The 13,570-nt window shown below is 33.4% G+C and overlaps 1 protein-coding gene across 1 annotated transcript in view; it reads right to left on the reverse strand.

Annotated features, from left to right (window-relative positions):
• LOC134726291 (uncharacterized) overlaps positions 1-5,642 on the reverse strand; it is a 28,089-nt gene extending 22,447 nt beyond the window's left edge. Inside the window, exons 1-3 of the mRNA XM_063590691.1 lie at positions 5,513-5,642; positions 3,751-4,329; positions 171-3,115 (exon numbers count right to left, since the gene is read on the reverse strand). Coding sequence (XP_063446761.1) covers positions 171-3,115; positions 3,751-4,329; positions 5,513-5,642 — 3,654 coding nt within the window. The remainder of the gene's footprint in view (positions 1-170; positions 3,116-3,750; positions 4,330-5,512) is intronic.
• Positions 5,643-13,570: the final 7,928 nt, after the last annotated feature.

Genomic DNA, 13,570 nt, shown 5'->3' on the forward strand with positions numbered 1-13,570 from the left:
TGACAAAAGCAAAATTCCTATAGTCGTATGTTTTTATTTTGTCTCTATGATATATTCAAGTTGGTTAAAGATGTTATTTGACAGGGTGTTTTACAACAACAAAAAATGTAAAAATCGACATTATTTGTTTGTTAAGCGACTTATTATTAAATGACTAATTACAAACTTACATCTCCACCAATACCAGAAGACAAAATGTTCACCGCAGCAAGTACTCCAGCTACATCTTTCTTTGCCAGTAGAGCATCAAGTTCACTGAAAGCATCTGTAGAATTTGAAACACGAAGTTCGATTGTTTTCATAGTTTTGCTGGTTCTTCCGCTTTTAGTCACAAATAGCACAAATGTTTTAAAAGGTGTGTCGGAGTTAAACATACGTGATGGCATATTAAACATTCCACCAGAAAGGGATATATCTAAAGTAGCGTTTATTGTGTTTGCTGGATCTAGACACTCTGCATAATCATAAAACCGGGCTGGGTTCCTTGTTTTGCCTCCAAACAATGTATCTTCAATGACAAATAGAGATTTTCGTCTCATCATTTCCAGTTCATCATTATCTATAGTGGAATAAGCACTCTCTGGCATACAAAACAGATCATACTCAAGACCTTTTCGGTAATTGGTCAGTAAATCTGGATCACGTGATAGCCTGAAATCTATAGTCGTGCTACCAAACGTTAGAAACCACATATCATCATCGCCTGCAATGTAAGCAACTGGTTGTGACGGAATAACGACAAGATTTATAGTCTTGACAGTTGCTGCTCGAGGAAAACCCTTTGGAGATACTGTAACTATGATACGGTAGTGTCCAAACTCTAGAGACACGGCTGGTATTTGCCGTGTTCTGTTTGCTGATTCTGTGTCACAAATCTTGTCAAAGGACTTGTAATAACCATTGAGTAACCTTGTCATCTTCCACGAGTAAGTGAACTGGTTACTGCATGAAGACATAGAATTGATTAGAATATCTATTTGTTCAGATCGCACGCGTTCATATGGTTGACTAATATCAATGTTATCAAACGATACTGTTGGTGGACCACAATTCTCAATATCTGTATCATCTACTATTATTGTTGGGCATAACGTTTTAATATCGTGTGCGAATTCATTTTGAATAGTTACTGTTACCTTGTAACTTCCTGTCTGACGGTACATGTGTTTTACGGATATGGTTTCAAATGATAATCTATCCGCATACGACATTGGTATCACTCCGTCTGATCGAGGGTCTTTACTGGGCTCAGCCGTCACCATAAGAATGTTATCAGTAGTGGTCATGCTGTTATCCGGAACCGTCGTGTCGTTGTTCCCAAGATTGATGAAGATTTCACTGAACACCTGACCTCTTTCTAATTCGATATCAGTGAAGGTAAAAGGAAACCCGTCACCAAAATCAACAACATATGTTCTATCCGAACCGGATGTACTTGTTAAAGTTACTTCTGCGTATTCTGATGTACTAGCACGTGCATCTGTATCGGTTTGAAGGTCGTTGTAAGTCATATTTTGTCCTACTTGTACTTTGGTACAGCCAGTCACATTGCTGATTTCATTAATAGCAGTGACACATATTTTATATATACCCCATTCAGCATACACATAGTTGTTCGTATATGTTGAAAACATTTTTGCTGAGCTGAAATAATTATAATCTCGGACATTTCCGTCACCATGGTCAATTCTAAACCTAGCCTTTTGTGGACCATCCATGTCCATATTCAAACTGATGTTCAAAACAACAGGCTCTGTTCTGTCAATTATATTTTCTGTGTCTATTTGCAAAGATACAATAGGAACCTCAACAGAAATCAGTTCAGACATGGAGGTCTCGCTTATGTCGTTTGAGGTGCTTACAACAACATCGTAATATCCTATACTTGTGTAGCTGATGGTGAACTCGACTGCGACCGTCGTATTAGATTCATAGACATAGAACATGTCATCCAATGACAAACCAAAGGTACAGTTAACGAAAGTATGGTACCCCGACGGTATAAGAATGGTGATGTTTGTTGTCAGAGTCCAAGAGTCAGCCTTTGTGTTTATCTCTATTTCTGCTTCAGTAAGCTTGGTCTGTATATAAAATATTCTTTTCTGAATTGACTCTGTTCCTACATCAAATGATACAAGATTTTCAAACGGGCGATAAAGTGGAAGTGTCAAATCTCCATCTTCACTATAGAACGATAATGATTCAATTTCGTTTTGTAGAATTTCTAGATTTTGATTGTAGTTAAATCCCGGTGAGTACTGTGTAGTAAAATTGTGCCCAACTTCGAAGTAATTGAACAAAAGATCAAATCTCTTTGCCAGGAATATATCACTGGTTGATATTTTCCCATATACATTGACACAAGTAGCTGAAACGTTGTAAAGTCCAAGCTGTGGAAACGTGTATTCAATATTCTGGCGGGAAAGGAAGGTTTTTGATGAACTAACCTTTTGCAGAGGTGATACATCACCAAAACTAACCGAACAATCGGTAGAATAGTTACTAGCAAAGGAAACTTCGAATTTCGCCTTTCGATTGTCAGTTTGGTGATAGCTTGATATGTGAACCATCTGTGGAGGAGTTCCTTCGTCAACATCTTCGATTATGAAATAGGTAGATCCAGAGACAGATATAGACCCTAAGCTGGCAGTTACAGTTATGGTATAGTTGCCTTCTTTATACCAATAGTGGTAAACACTCCGTTCATATGTGGTGATTTTAACTCCGTCACCCATGTCTATAGTAAAAGTAACAAATTCTTGAAGATTAGATGTTATTTTGATCATAACGGTTTCTAACGGTTTGACGTAAGTTCTGTCAGTCAAACAATTAACTGCCACGTTGATGGAATACGGATTATCGTTGGTCGTTCCTGATGCGAAGTACACTTCCCATTCTTCACCATCACAAGCATTGTTACCAAGTACGCTATATGTGATATCAATCTCGGCACAAGAACAGTAACTACCTTTTACAAGACATAATCCTGGTTTATCGAGTCGGGTACACATCTGTCGACATTGTTGGATAATACCGTTGGTATTGGTACCATTCAATTCAGTTCCTTGTATGTCATCATGGTTACGATAACAACCTAGAGGCATGATGTTCTTATCTGGAATACATAAAAGATACTTAGGCTACCAACAGAGAAAGTGATATTTTTCATTATTACACTTCATATTGAATTACAAACTCGTATTGGTTTATATGAGGTGACATTCTTCTCGATCTTGTATAGTGAACAATCGTTAAATTTTAATCGTCCGTGAATAAGTCGATATGTTTTTTAAATAATCTAAATATACTCTAAAAATTGTAAATGAAAGCAACTTTAAGAAAAGACTCAATTGTTTATAAAAGTATAATTGTTATTTTTTCGAATAGTGTTATATGCAGTGGCTGGTGTATAACAGATTTTAGTAATCATATACGAAATTTTTAATTATGTCAGCTACTAAAAGTACTTACAAGTTCAATATTCCTTCTTTTTAGATTATTCATCTTTTCACTATGTGTCTCCGTTGCTCATCGCGTATCGTTCGTATAATGAAAAGGGTTGTGGGAACCGATTGTTGATCAGATTAAAGATTTATCAAAATTAGAAAGAAGTATGCGTTAGGAAAGCATATATACGACACTCTAAGATTGGTTTGCTGTTTGTTTAATATACATTGTTCTTTTACCCTCTAGACGTTTTGTAATTCGTTTATCTGGTAAATACATAAACATATAAAGCGTTTCACTTACCTAAATTGTTTTGAATTACTTTATCGTGGAATTCTATCGACTGAATCTCAAATAAATTGTCGTCTGTCACTGGTTCAGCATGTCCATCCAAACCAACCGTGAATGCACTGAATGTGTCATAACTGTCACCATCGTTGTCCTCTTCTTCAAAATACTCATCTTTATATTCTTGTTCGTCAATAAATACTTTCAGTCCTGACGATTCATTCCACGTGATCATTAAATGAATAAAATAATCTGGTATAAGTCTAAAATTTACCCGCCATTTCTTGTTGCCCTTGGTAACACCAACCTCGTATTGGTCTCCAAGTATTTGATAAAGATAGAAACCTTCCGAGAAGAACGATTTTCCACCATTTGATAGGATGACAAGTTCAGATGTGTCCACATTTCTTGGATTCAACTTCAGCCAAACGTCCAATGAAAATCCATTGTCGCATTTTTGAATGTTTCCAAGACACCATTGAGGAAAGTCTCCAACAAGTGCGTGCGAACCTGACTGCTCTATTATTTCAGGAATATTTAGATCATCGTGTTCGTTGTATTTAAATCTAAAAGCCAGTACATTCAAATACAGTCCTAAAATGCAGAAAAAGTTCTTTTAATCATCATCATATAAATTATATAAATTGTACAACTGATTACATACTGTAAACCAACTTATTTTCGCGGATTCTTTATTTCACGTTTTACCCTTTCTTGACCACTTCACGGCTATTTAATTTCGCGATTTTCTGATTTACATGATGAAGATTAATAGGGAAATATTCAAATTGCAAATATTCGCGACGATTTATATTCGCGTTATTTCTCTACTCGCGAAAGTCGCTAAAAATAACTAGCTCGCGAAAATAAGTTGGTTTACAGTATTTGCAATAACTATATTTGAAATTCCTCTATGAAAATTCAAACTTTGTATACAGCATCTACAACTCAAAAGATTTACCATAAAACTCATCAATCGTGGATAATTTTAAAAATTGACAAAATAAAATAGATACAGTCAAGTACTAGAAAAAATATCAAATGCCAATGAAACATTTTATTGATTGCTGAAAAGTTTTTAAAATAGGCATTTTGTGAAAATACTAGTTATTTCACAGTGATCCATGATATCTTTGGACCAATTTTTTACCACATGCATCCTTAGTAATTAAGATGTTCAAGGTATTAAAATATCCATTTTAAATACTTTCTCAACCTGCGATAATTTTAAGCATATAACTCTATAAAAAATAATTATAGAAGATGCCACTCCCGGCTTCCGACATGAATGAAAACAAGTTTCAGGGTAAAGATTGATTCACACAAATTTAGAACATTAATGCAACAGCACAACATAAGAAAAACAAACTATGAAAATAAGTTGAAAAGGGTTTGTTTTTCTACAGGTGGAGGGTTGAGATCTCACAAAACATGTTTAACCCCGCTGCATTGTTGCACCTGTCCGAAATCAGGAGCCTCTTCTGGCCTTTGTTAGTCTTGTATTATTTAAATTTAGGTCATTTATATATTTCAAAGTTTAGTATGACATCCAGCTGAAGCACACCTCTGGGTACGGAGTTTTCTCGCTGTGTTGAAGACCCATTGGTGTCCTTCGGTTGTTTTATGCTGCTTAGTCGGGTTGTTGTCTCTTTGACGCTTTCCCTATTTCTATTCTCAATTTCATTTGACTCTTTAGATAGGTATAAAAAAAAATAATAAAAATATAATGAAAAAAATAACAAACAACACCCCAAAAAATACAGATTAAAACTTTAACCTCTAATGATGCCTTTACACGCAACCTCTAACAGCTTCAGTGTAAAGGCATTATTAGAATTCTGAGAATAGCATGACCTTTTAAAATGCCAGATATTAGCATCAACAGGATGTATGGCACTGCATAGCATGTACTAAAAATGAGCTTGTTGTTAGAACCGTTAATGATAATATTACATCTTAGTAATACTATGGATATTGTGTTTTCATAATTTGCTGTTATCAAATTTTTGAAATTATTATAGAATAAGAAATATTTCACGCTGATGCAAAGCTCTTATTCCTTGTCCGGCTTTGGCTTTACATTTCATCTCTCTCTTTTATATATATATATAAAACGTCTGAATAGAATTCAACGATTTTCCCCACCAGGGCGCTGGATCGTTACGAGTAACGATACATGTACACAATAAATATATTATATAAACGCCTAAAAAAGTGTACACAACTCCAAATACAAAAAAGGGTAACTATAAATGTAATTATTTATAAATATTTCGGATAACAGATATCCTTCGTCAGTCAGATTCTGATGTTAAATGAATCATCTTTAAGTCTTCTTAGATTAAACTTTTACTAAATCTTGAAATTTATTCAATAAAAAAGTCAAACCGAACATCATTTTAGACGCTTGCATTATTCTAAAAAATTGTTAAACATGACATAGGTTATATGGCTTATTACAACAGAGAGCTCACATATATGCTTTAAATACAAATAATAATGTGCGATTTGAACTAGCACAATTCTAAAACTTTATCAGGAACGACAATTATGATGGTATAACATGTATAAGCTTGATAACGTCTGTAAAATTACCAAATAGACAGCACTGAACGATCTAAGCACTTGAAATTGACAGAGTAAAGTAGCTACAACAGAGTCTGAATATTTAAACATCGCAAACAAACGGCCGTTAAATTGTAATAATAATTTTGACTAAGTATATCTAGAAGAACGTGGCTAGGTACTTATACATCCCTCAAAAAATTAAGCAATTTAATTTGGTATCTTCAACAAATTTATTTAATAAATGAAAAAGGTTAAGGAAAAGAAACAGAGACTGTAATAATAAGTAATATAACCTGAATGTGAAGCACTACAATGAGTCGAACTACATCTTTTCATTTATCCCATTTGGTGCCAAAGTTGTTAATTTTCTTATCCAAAATCTTTCCCGAGCGAGTCTATCCTTTAAAATCATTGACCACAACTCTGCTTGGTCTAAGGAGGATAGACTCGCTCGGGAAAGATTTTATCCAATTTTATACAGAAAATAGAAAGCGTATTGCTGGAATTTGATGATAAGAATATGCTTGTAATGTACAGTACTTCCTTTAAACTAACAAAGTTCACCAAATGATCAGTTTGAAAAAATAAAACTTGGAAAAATACTTTGCTTCATAATATTGGCAAAGGATTAATCCTTTTGGGTGATCAATAGCGTAATAAGTCCTATAAACTTTTATTACTTTAATTGAAAATAAAGATATATCGGCGTTGAGGAAAAGGAGTTAAAGCAACCTGTGTATTATTTACGTTTTTGAAATACTATAGTAGGTTTTGCAAAATTCTTCTTGTATTGCTATGAATGATAGTTGATGGCCAAACCCAGTAAAATTTCAAAATATTTACCGTTTAACTTACCTGGGGGATTATTTGCTTTCACAAATCAAGATTTGTTTTTAATTTATTGAAAAATTGACCCACGGATATTTACTTAAGATGAACTTATTTCAGACAGCAATAATTGTTCTCTACGGGATTTTTATATTTCAGTTTCATATGAGAAACTATACACAGGAATTCGATAACAAAGAGACGACTTTTCGTTCGATATTGTCATTTTTGTGATTTTTTTATGCTGATGTTCCTTTGGTCCTATCTTACGGTGTGTATTCTGAGACCTCATACCTGATTTCCTTATTTTTATATTGGAAAGATACATATAATTTTAGATAATCAAACATTTCACTTTGTATGAACAGCCAACTAATAAAGTTAGATCGGGTAAGTTTTGACTATCAATACTATGAGTTTTCGGAAGGTCTGTCCTGATCTGGCCTTGTAGTAGGCAATACTAATTACTTTCAAATACCGATACTTAAAACACAATGAAAGTTATCGTTTGAACATAATGATCTTCCCTTCATTTTGGTTATGTCACGTCAAGAAAAATATCAATATTAAGGCATCTGGGGTTTATGTCATTGATGCTGTAATCCAGTTCAACTAAAAGTCAAAAGGCATCGAATAGAGGTCAGCTCAATAGACACGTGTCTATACAAAAGGTTAAGCTTTAACTGTCCCAAAAAAATATAAACATTTTTATAAAAGACATTCAAAGACAAATTTATCTAAATCACCAAAAATCAAAGAGCTGAATAGCTCTGAGGGGAAAGACGGCCCTTGTTTCTATTTTATTATGTTTTTGGAAAGGGGGGTTATCTTTTGATAGTTTTCATATGAAGAATGAAAAAAGTAAAATCACAAAAATACTGAACTCAGAGGAAAATCAATATAAGAGAACAGCTAGAACATGTAGAAAGGTTGACAATATTGAAATCAATTGTTGTTTATGTACTTTCATTTCCTTAGTTTAGAATTCAATTTGGACCAATGGAAGTGATCTGCATCTTCTAAATCTAAACATTTGATTAAATTTGATAGCTAATTATCTAAAACTCAACTGAATTCTGTCATTTCACAACAACTACAATATTTTTTGAAATCTTGATTGTGTACCACTGAACTGCAGGCTAGGGCCATTTTCCATTTTTTGTGACAGTACTCTTGGATTTTTAAGTTTTTTCTTTAGAAAGTGTGGACTGAAAAATCTATTCAGTTTTAAATTTCCATTGTTGAAGTTCCGAGTTACAACTCTCATCACAGGGAAACAGGTACTAATAAAAAAAACAATATGAGTGATGTAAACTGTGTGAAGCTTGTTTCCAAATCATAATTTTGAAATATTTGTAAATAATAAATATGTTTAAACTACAAAATGCAAATTTTTATTACTTATTTTTTTACCATTACAATGATTATGTAGGTACACAAAAATTTAGTTTTAATAGAAGACTACTAATCCAATGAAATGTCACATTTGAAGTGTTTAAATACATTAACTTTTATTTTAGTGGATAATTACTCATCAATTGAGGTGCTCCTGAATTGGAGGAAGATTCTCAGAATTTTTACAGAAAAAAGTGGTCTCACTAATTAGCGACAAGAAGAATTTTAGCGACAAAAAGCGACAAGAAGAATATTTTTTCTTGTCGCTAAATATTCTTCTTGACGCTTCTTGTCGCTTTTTGATGCTTCTTGTCTCTAATTAGTGAGACCCGAAAAAAGTAATAAAATCGTTTCTTTCCCCTGTCTCATGTAACTCCACGATCTTTGTTTATTTTGAAAGTTGTTGACCTACAAATTAAAGTATTGCATGTTGATGTTTAAATCATCTACAGTAAACAATATTATGTTTAGATTTAACAAATGCAAATTTGTGATTAGTGCACGATCTCTAAGATTGATTTAAATAACCAGTGAACTGGTGAAGGATATCCCTGCTTCTTCCAAGAATGACGTCACTATAAAATACAATGTAGGTTGGATATATTTAGAATATCTCCTCATACTAATTTTTCCGGATTGTTGAATAAACGTAAATAGTGTAAAGGAGAGTTCAAGATACGATAATTTCGTGAGAAACAGAACGGAAATGGGTAAAAAAGTGTTTAAAGTCAAACTATTCATTTCTGGGTCTCCTTCTCTTCAATCTAAGTAAGATTTGTTGGGGGGTTTTCCACACCATAATAAGTATAAAAACAAAATGAATGATGTGAGGGAGTGTCACTCTGGTCAATCCCATAGGAGATTGACGGCTTGAAGCCGTCTTTCCCCAAAAACCAACAGGAGACAACCAAGATAGGGTTTCATATAGGCATGTGATTATATGGTGGTTGTAAACAAAATGGTAAGTTTTTTTAATGCCGATCATTGGAATAACAAAACGTACGATTAAACGTCAGCACAGACAACTCACAAGATTTTGAAATAACGATACAAATAAAAACAACAAACAATATGGCACACCGCAAGCTCGAAGTTACAATCGATGCAAATCATAAAATATGGATAAAACGATGGTTTCACGAGGATCTGGGAAGTCTAGTGTATGGATATGAGGAAACCGACTTGGACGCTGGACATGAAATCATATTTTCCTATACTGTAATATCGGCGGCTGTTCTTCGGAGGATGTAGTGATATTGCATACAAGAACAGCATGAAAGGAACTGTGACCGGTAAAAACTTTGTAGATGTCCAGAATAAATCCTTTAAAATTCAGAACATGTTTCCTTGTTAAAAATTGTTCATACTTCTTAGAAATAAATTGTCCTTTTTTTTAAGATTCGATCGTTTCTACATAGATTGGTTAACGTTAAAAATTGACAATGCGATATTTCGTATTATACACAAAACGTGAAATGAAATATAGATTTTTTTATAAATCTGTGTCATTTCAAAAACTGTATTGAAGTAGCTATAAATTATATTAACTAGCAAGTTCGACACTGTTTTCAAACATTTTAGATTTTGTTGTGTCGATTGCTCGTACCGATACTTTTATACGAATAACGTCATTCCAAAATTTTAAAGTTGACGTAGAAACTAAATCGACATTTGTTACCAACGTTATCCCTTTCTCTCCAATTTTTTTTTAACATTTATATCCTCACATTAGAAAACAAAATTATACATGAAATTCAATCAAAATTACAATAACTTACCAAGTAAAATGATTATCGTAAAACATGGTTTCATCTTCTTATTCCTTATAACAAATATCACAAAATAAAATTCATCCTGACCCTCAATAACCCGAAACAAAAACTGTATGTATTCCTCGGTATCTTTTTGTTAACCATTAATTAATTATTAAGCATATTGAGGTGAACTAAAAACAAAATTTAATTAAGGCCTCGCACACCTGTTGATCTCAAGGGCCTTCTAAAATTCACCTTTATATGTATTGGTGTTTGATTTGACCTTTCTTACGTAGGACTATCAATTAATTATTTATGCATAATTGACTGAAAACAAGTGTATATAGCATCTTAGGGGGTAAAAAAATCTTCATTAATTTATACCTTGATTAGTATCTATAGAAACGTCAATTGGAAATTATTGATTCTTTATTTACGTAAAAAATAAATTTTGATAAGATGATTATTATCATCTTGTTTCAAACGGATTCGTGATGCTGCGTAGTTTTCTGCTAGTATTTTTCTCCCTGTTGATTGTATGTTCAGTGTCTGTCATCCAGAATCAATTTTCATCTCCTTGTATGCATAGAGATAGAAATTGGACAATAATTAAGAAATATAGATGCATCCGTTATTTTGATTGGATAACAACACCTGTGCGTCATACTCAAATTCACCTTCATATCCCAAATGAAGTTGAACATTCATGATGCCATGTGCTATCACAAAAAAATGTACATAAACAAATGAATAAAATAAATCGATTTTTCATGATCATAGCTAAAAAAATGTAATTATAATGATCGAAGCATTGAATGCTTCTTTTAGTAATTCCATAAGGTGGTAAAAGCCTTGACCGTGCGCACATGTTTAGAATGAAGCACGGCATCTTCGCTAACCTAATTGGTTGGTTTTTTTAATTTGCCATGCGGTTGTTGTTTCTTAATGTATATCTCAAACCCCCTTTATTTGCCAATCGACTTGGGTTTCCACCCATCATAAATTCAACCAGAAGACTTCATTTACTTGCTTAATTTCAAACGTAAGTACATGAGAAAATCCTCAACAACATCACAACTGAGAGACTGGTGGAGTTAAAAGAATAAATGAACTTGGAAACATATAATGCCAGTTATAAGAAAACTAGATAAAAAATACACCTGCTTTGGTGATAGGTGGTTCTGGTCCACGTAAAACAATTCTGACCTATGGCCAAGAATCTACCGAAACTACTCAAACCTCGTGTCAACCAACCAGAAAATGTGTCTTCATTGTAACACAGAGTTATATTAATGAAAAGGCATTATACAGGTCAAACAAGAGTGCACACGCTGGATTGTCTTGCCTGTACTACTGATCATGATAAAATCCCCCAAAATGTGTATTGAAAGTCTTTAAAATACTGAAATATTTTACACAAATATGCCAATATTGTAAACACTATTTATGTGTATCCGTGTACATAAGATAGTACTGACATGTAATGATGATTTTTTTCATTCAGGTGAATGTGTACACATTACAATCATTCCATGCAATTATTTCTTAATTTCTGTGACATTTTTGTCTCATATGGAGAGTTCAGTGTCTCATTGGCAATCATAACACATCTTTTTTTATAATCAATACTTATTGCTAATAATAGTATCGTAGAAAGAGACATAAACAAAACTAGATGCTCCAAAGAGCCTGTGTCGATCACCTTGATCTATGTGAACATTAAACAAAGGACACAGATGGATTTATGACAAAATTGTGTTTTGGTGATAGGGATGTGATTGTAGATCTTACTTTACTAAACATTCTTGCTGCTTACAATTATCTCTATCTATAATGAACTTGGCCCAATAGCTTTAGTGGAAAATGTTAGTGAAAATTCACAAATTTTATGAAAATTGCTAAAAATTTACTATAAAGGGCAATAACTCCTTAGGGGGTCAATTGACCATTGTGGTCATGTTGACTTATTTTTAGGTCTTACTTTGCTGTTTCCAGTTTATCTCTATCTATAATATTATCAAGATAATAACAAAAAACGCAAAAATTTCCTTAAAAATATCAATTCAGGAGCAGCAACCCCTAACAACGGATTGTCCGATTCATCTGAAAATTTCAGGGCAAATAGATCTTGACCTGCTAAACAATTTTACGTCAGATGTGCTCTAAATGCTTTGGTTTTTGAGTTATAAGCCAAAAACTGCATTTTACCCTTATGTTCTATCCATAGCCGTGTTGGCCATCTTGGTTGGTATGCCGGGTCACCGGACACAATTTTAAAACTAGATACCCCAATGATGATTGTAGCCAAGTTTGGTTATATTTGGCCCAGTAGTTTCAGCGGAGAAGATTTTTGTAAAAGTTTACAGACGACGGACACCAAGTGATGCGAAAAGCTCACTTGACCTTTCAGGTCAGGATGGCTAAAAAATGACATGGGCGATTCAAACATGAAAATCAAGGCAAAATAAAAGTATCAAGGCAGGTAAGTACAATCATTATCTACACCAAATATGGTTGTGCTATTGATTTAAACATTAGGAGAGAAAACCCAAGACCTGACCACAAAAACTTAAACCAATTACCATGAAAATAAAGTGAAGTGCATATCACCCCTGTTGGACAGTCATATACAGTTTGCAATCAATAAACACACCAAATGACTTCATCAATAAAAAATAACATTGAACCATGAAAAAGAGGTCAGGTCAAATAAACCCTGTGAGATGGACATGAACATCTTTCAATCACTCCATACACAAAACAGATTGACAAACAGCTTAAGCTATTAGTACCCTAGATACAGAACTTAACATTGTTCATTGAACCATGAAAATGAGGTCAATTCAGATAAACCCTGACAGACTGGTATATCTCATCATCATTTCGGTCTGTGAAATGAAGTTAATCATAAAACTTTAACCTTGACAGGTCTTTACTTTGTTAAAAATAAAGCTTCAAACCAAGTAGTTTATGCTTCTACTGCCACTGAATTAGCATTCCTATGTCTTTTACCCTGCATTTATTTTGTTGCATGTAAGATAAAAATGAATAGATCCTCATGATATCTTACCTAACATTAACAATAATAAGAATGTGTCCAAAGAATGGACATGAATGCCCCCCTTGCACTATCATTTTCTATGTTCAGTGGACCGTGAAATTGGGGTAAAAACTCTAATTTGGCATTAAAATTACCATATTATAGGGAACATGTGTACTAAGTTTCAAGACTTCATCAAAAACTACATTGACCAAAAACTTTAACCTGAAACAGGACAGACAGACAGATG

The sequence above is a fragment of the Mytilus trossulus genome, chromosome 7 (genome assembly GCF_036588685.1).
Source record: "Mytilus trossulus isolate FHL-02 chromosome 7, PNRI_Mtr1.1.1.hap1, whole genome shotgun sequence".
NCBI classification, from domain to species: domain Eukaryota; kingdom Metazoa; phylum Mollusca; class Bivalvia; order Mytilida; family Mytilidae; genus Mytilus; species Mytilus trossulus.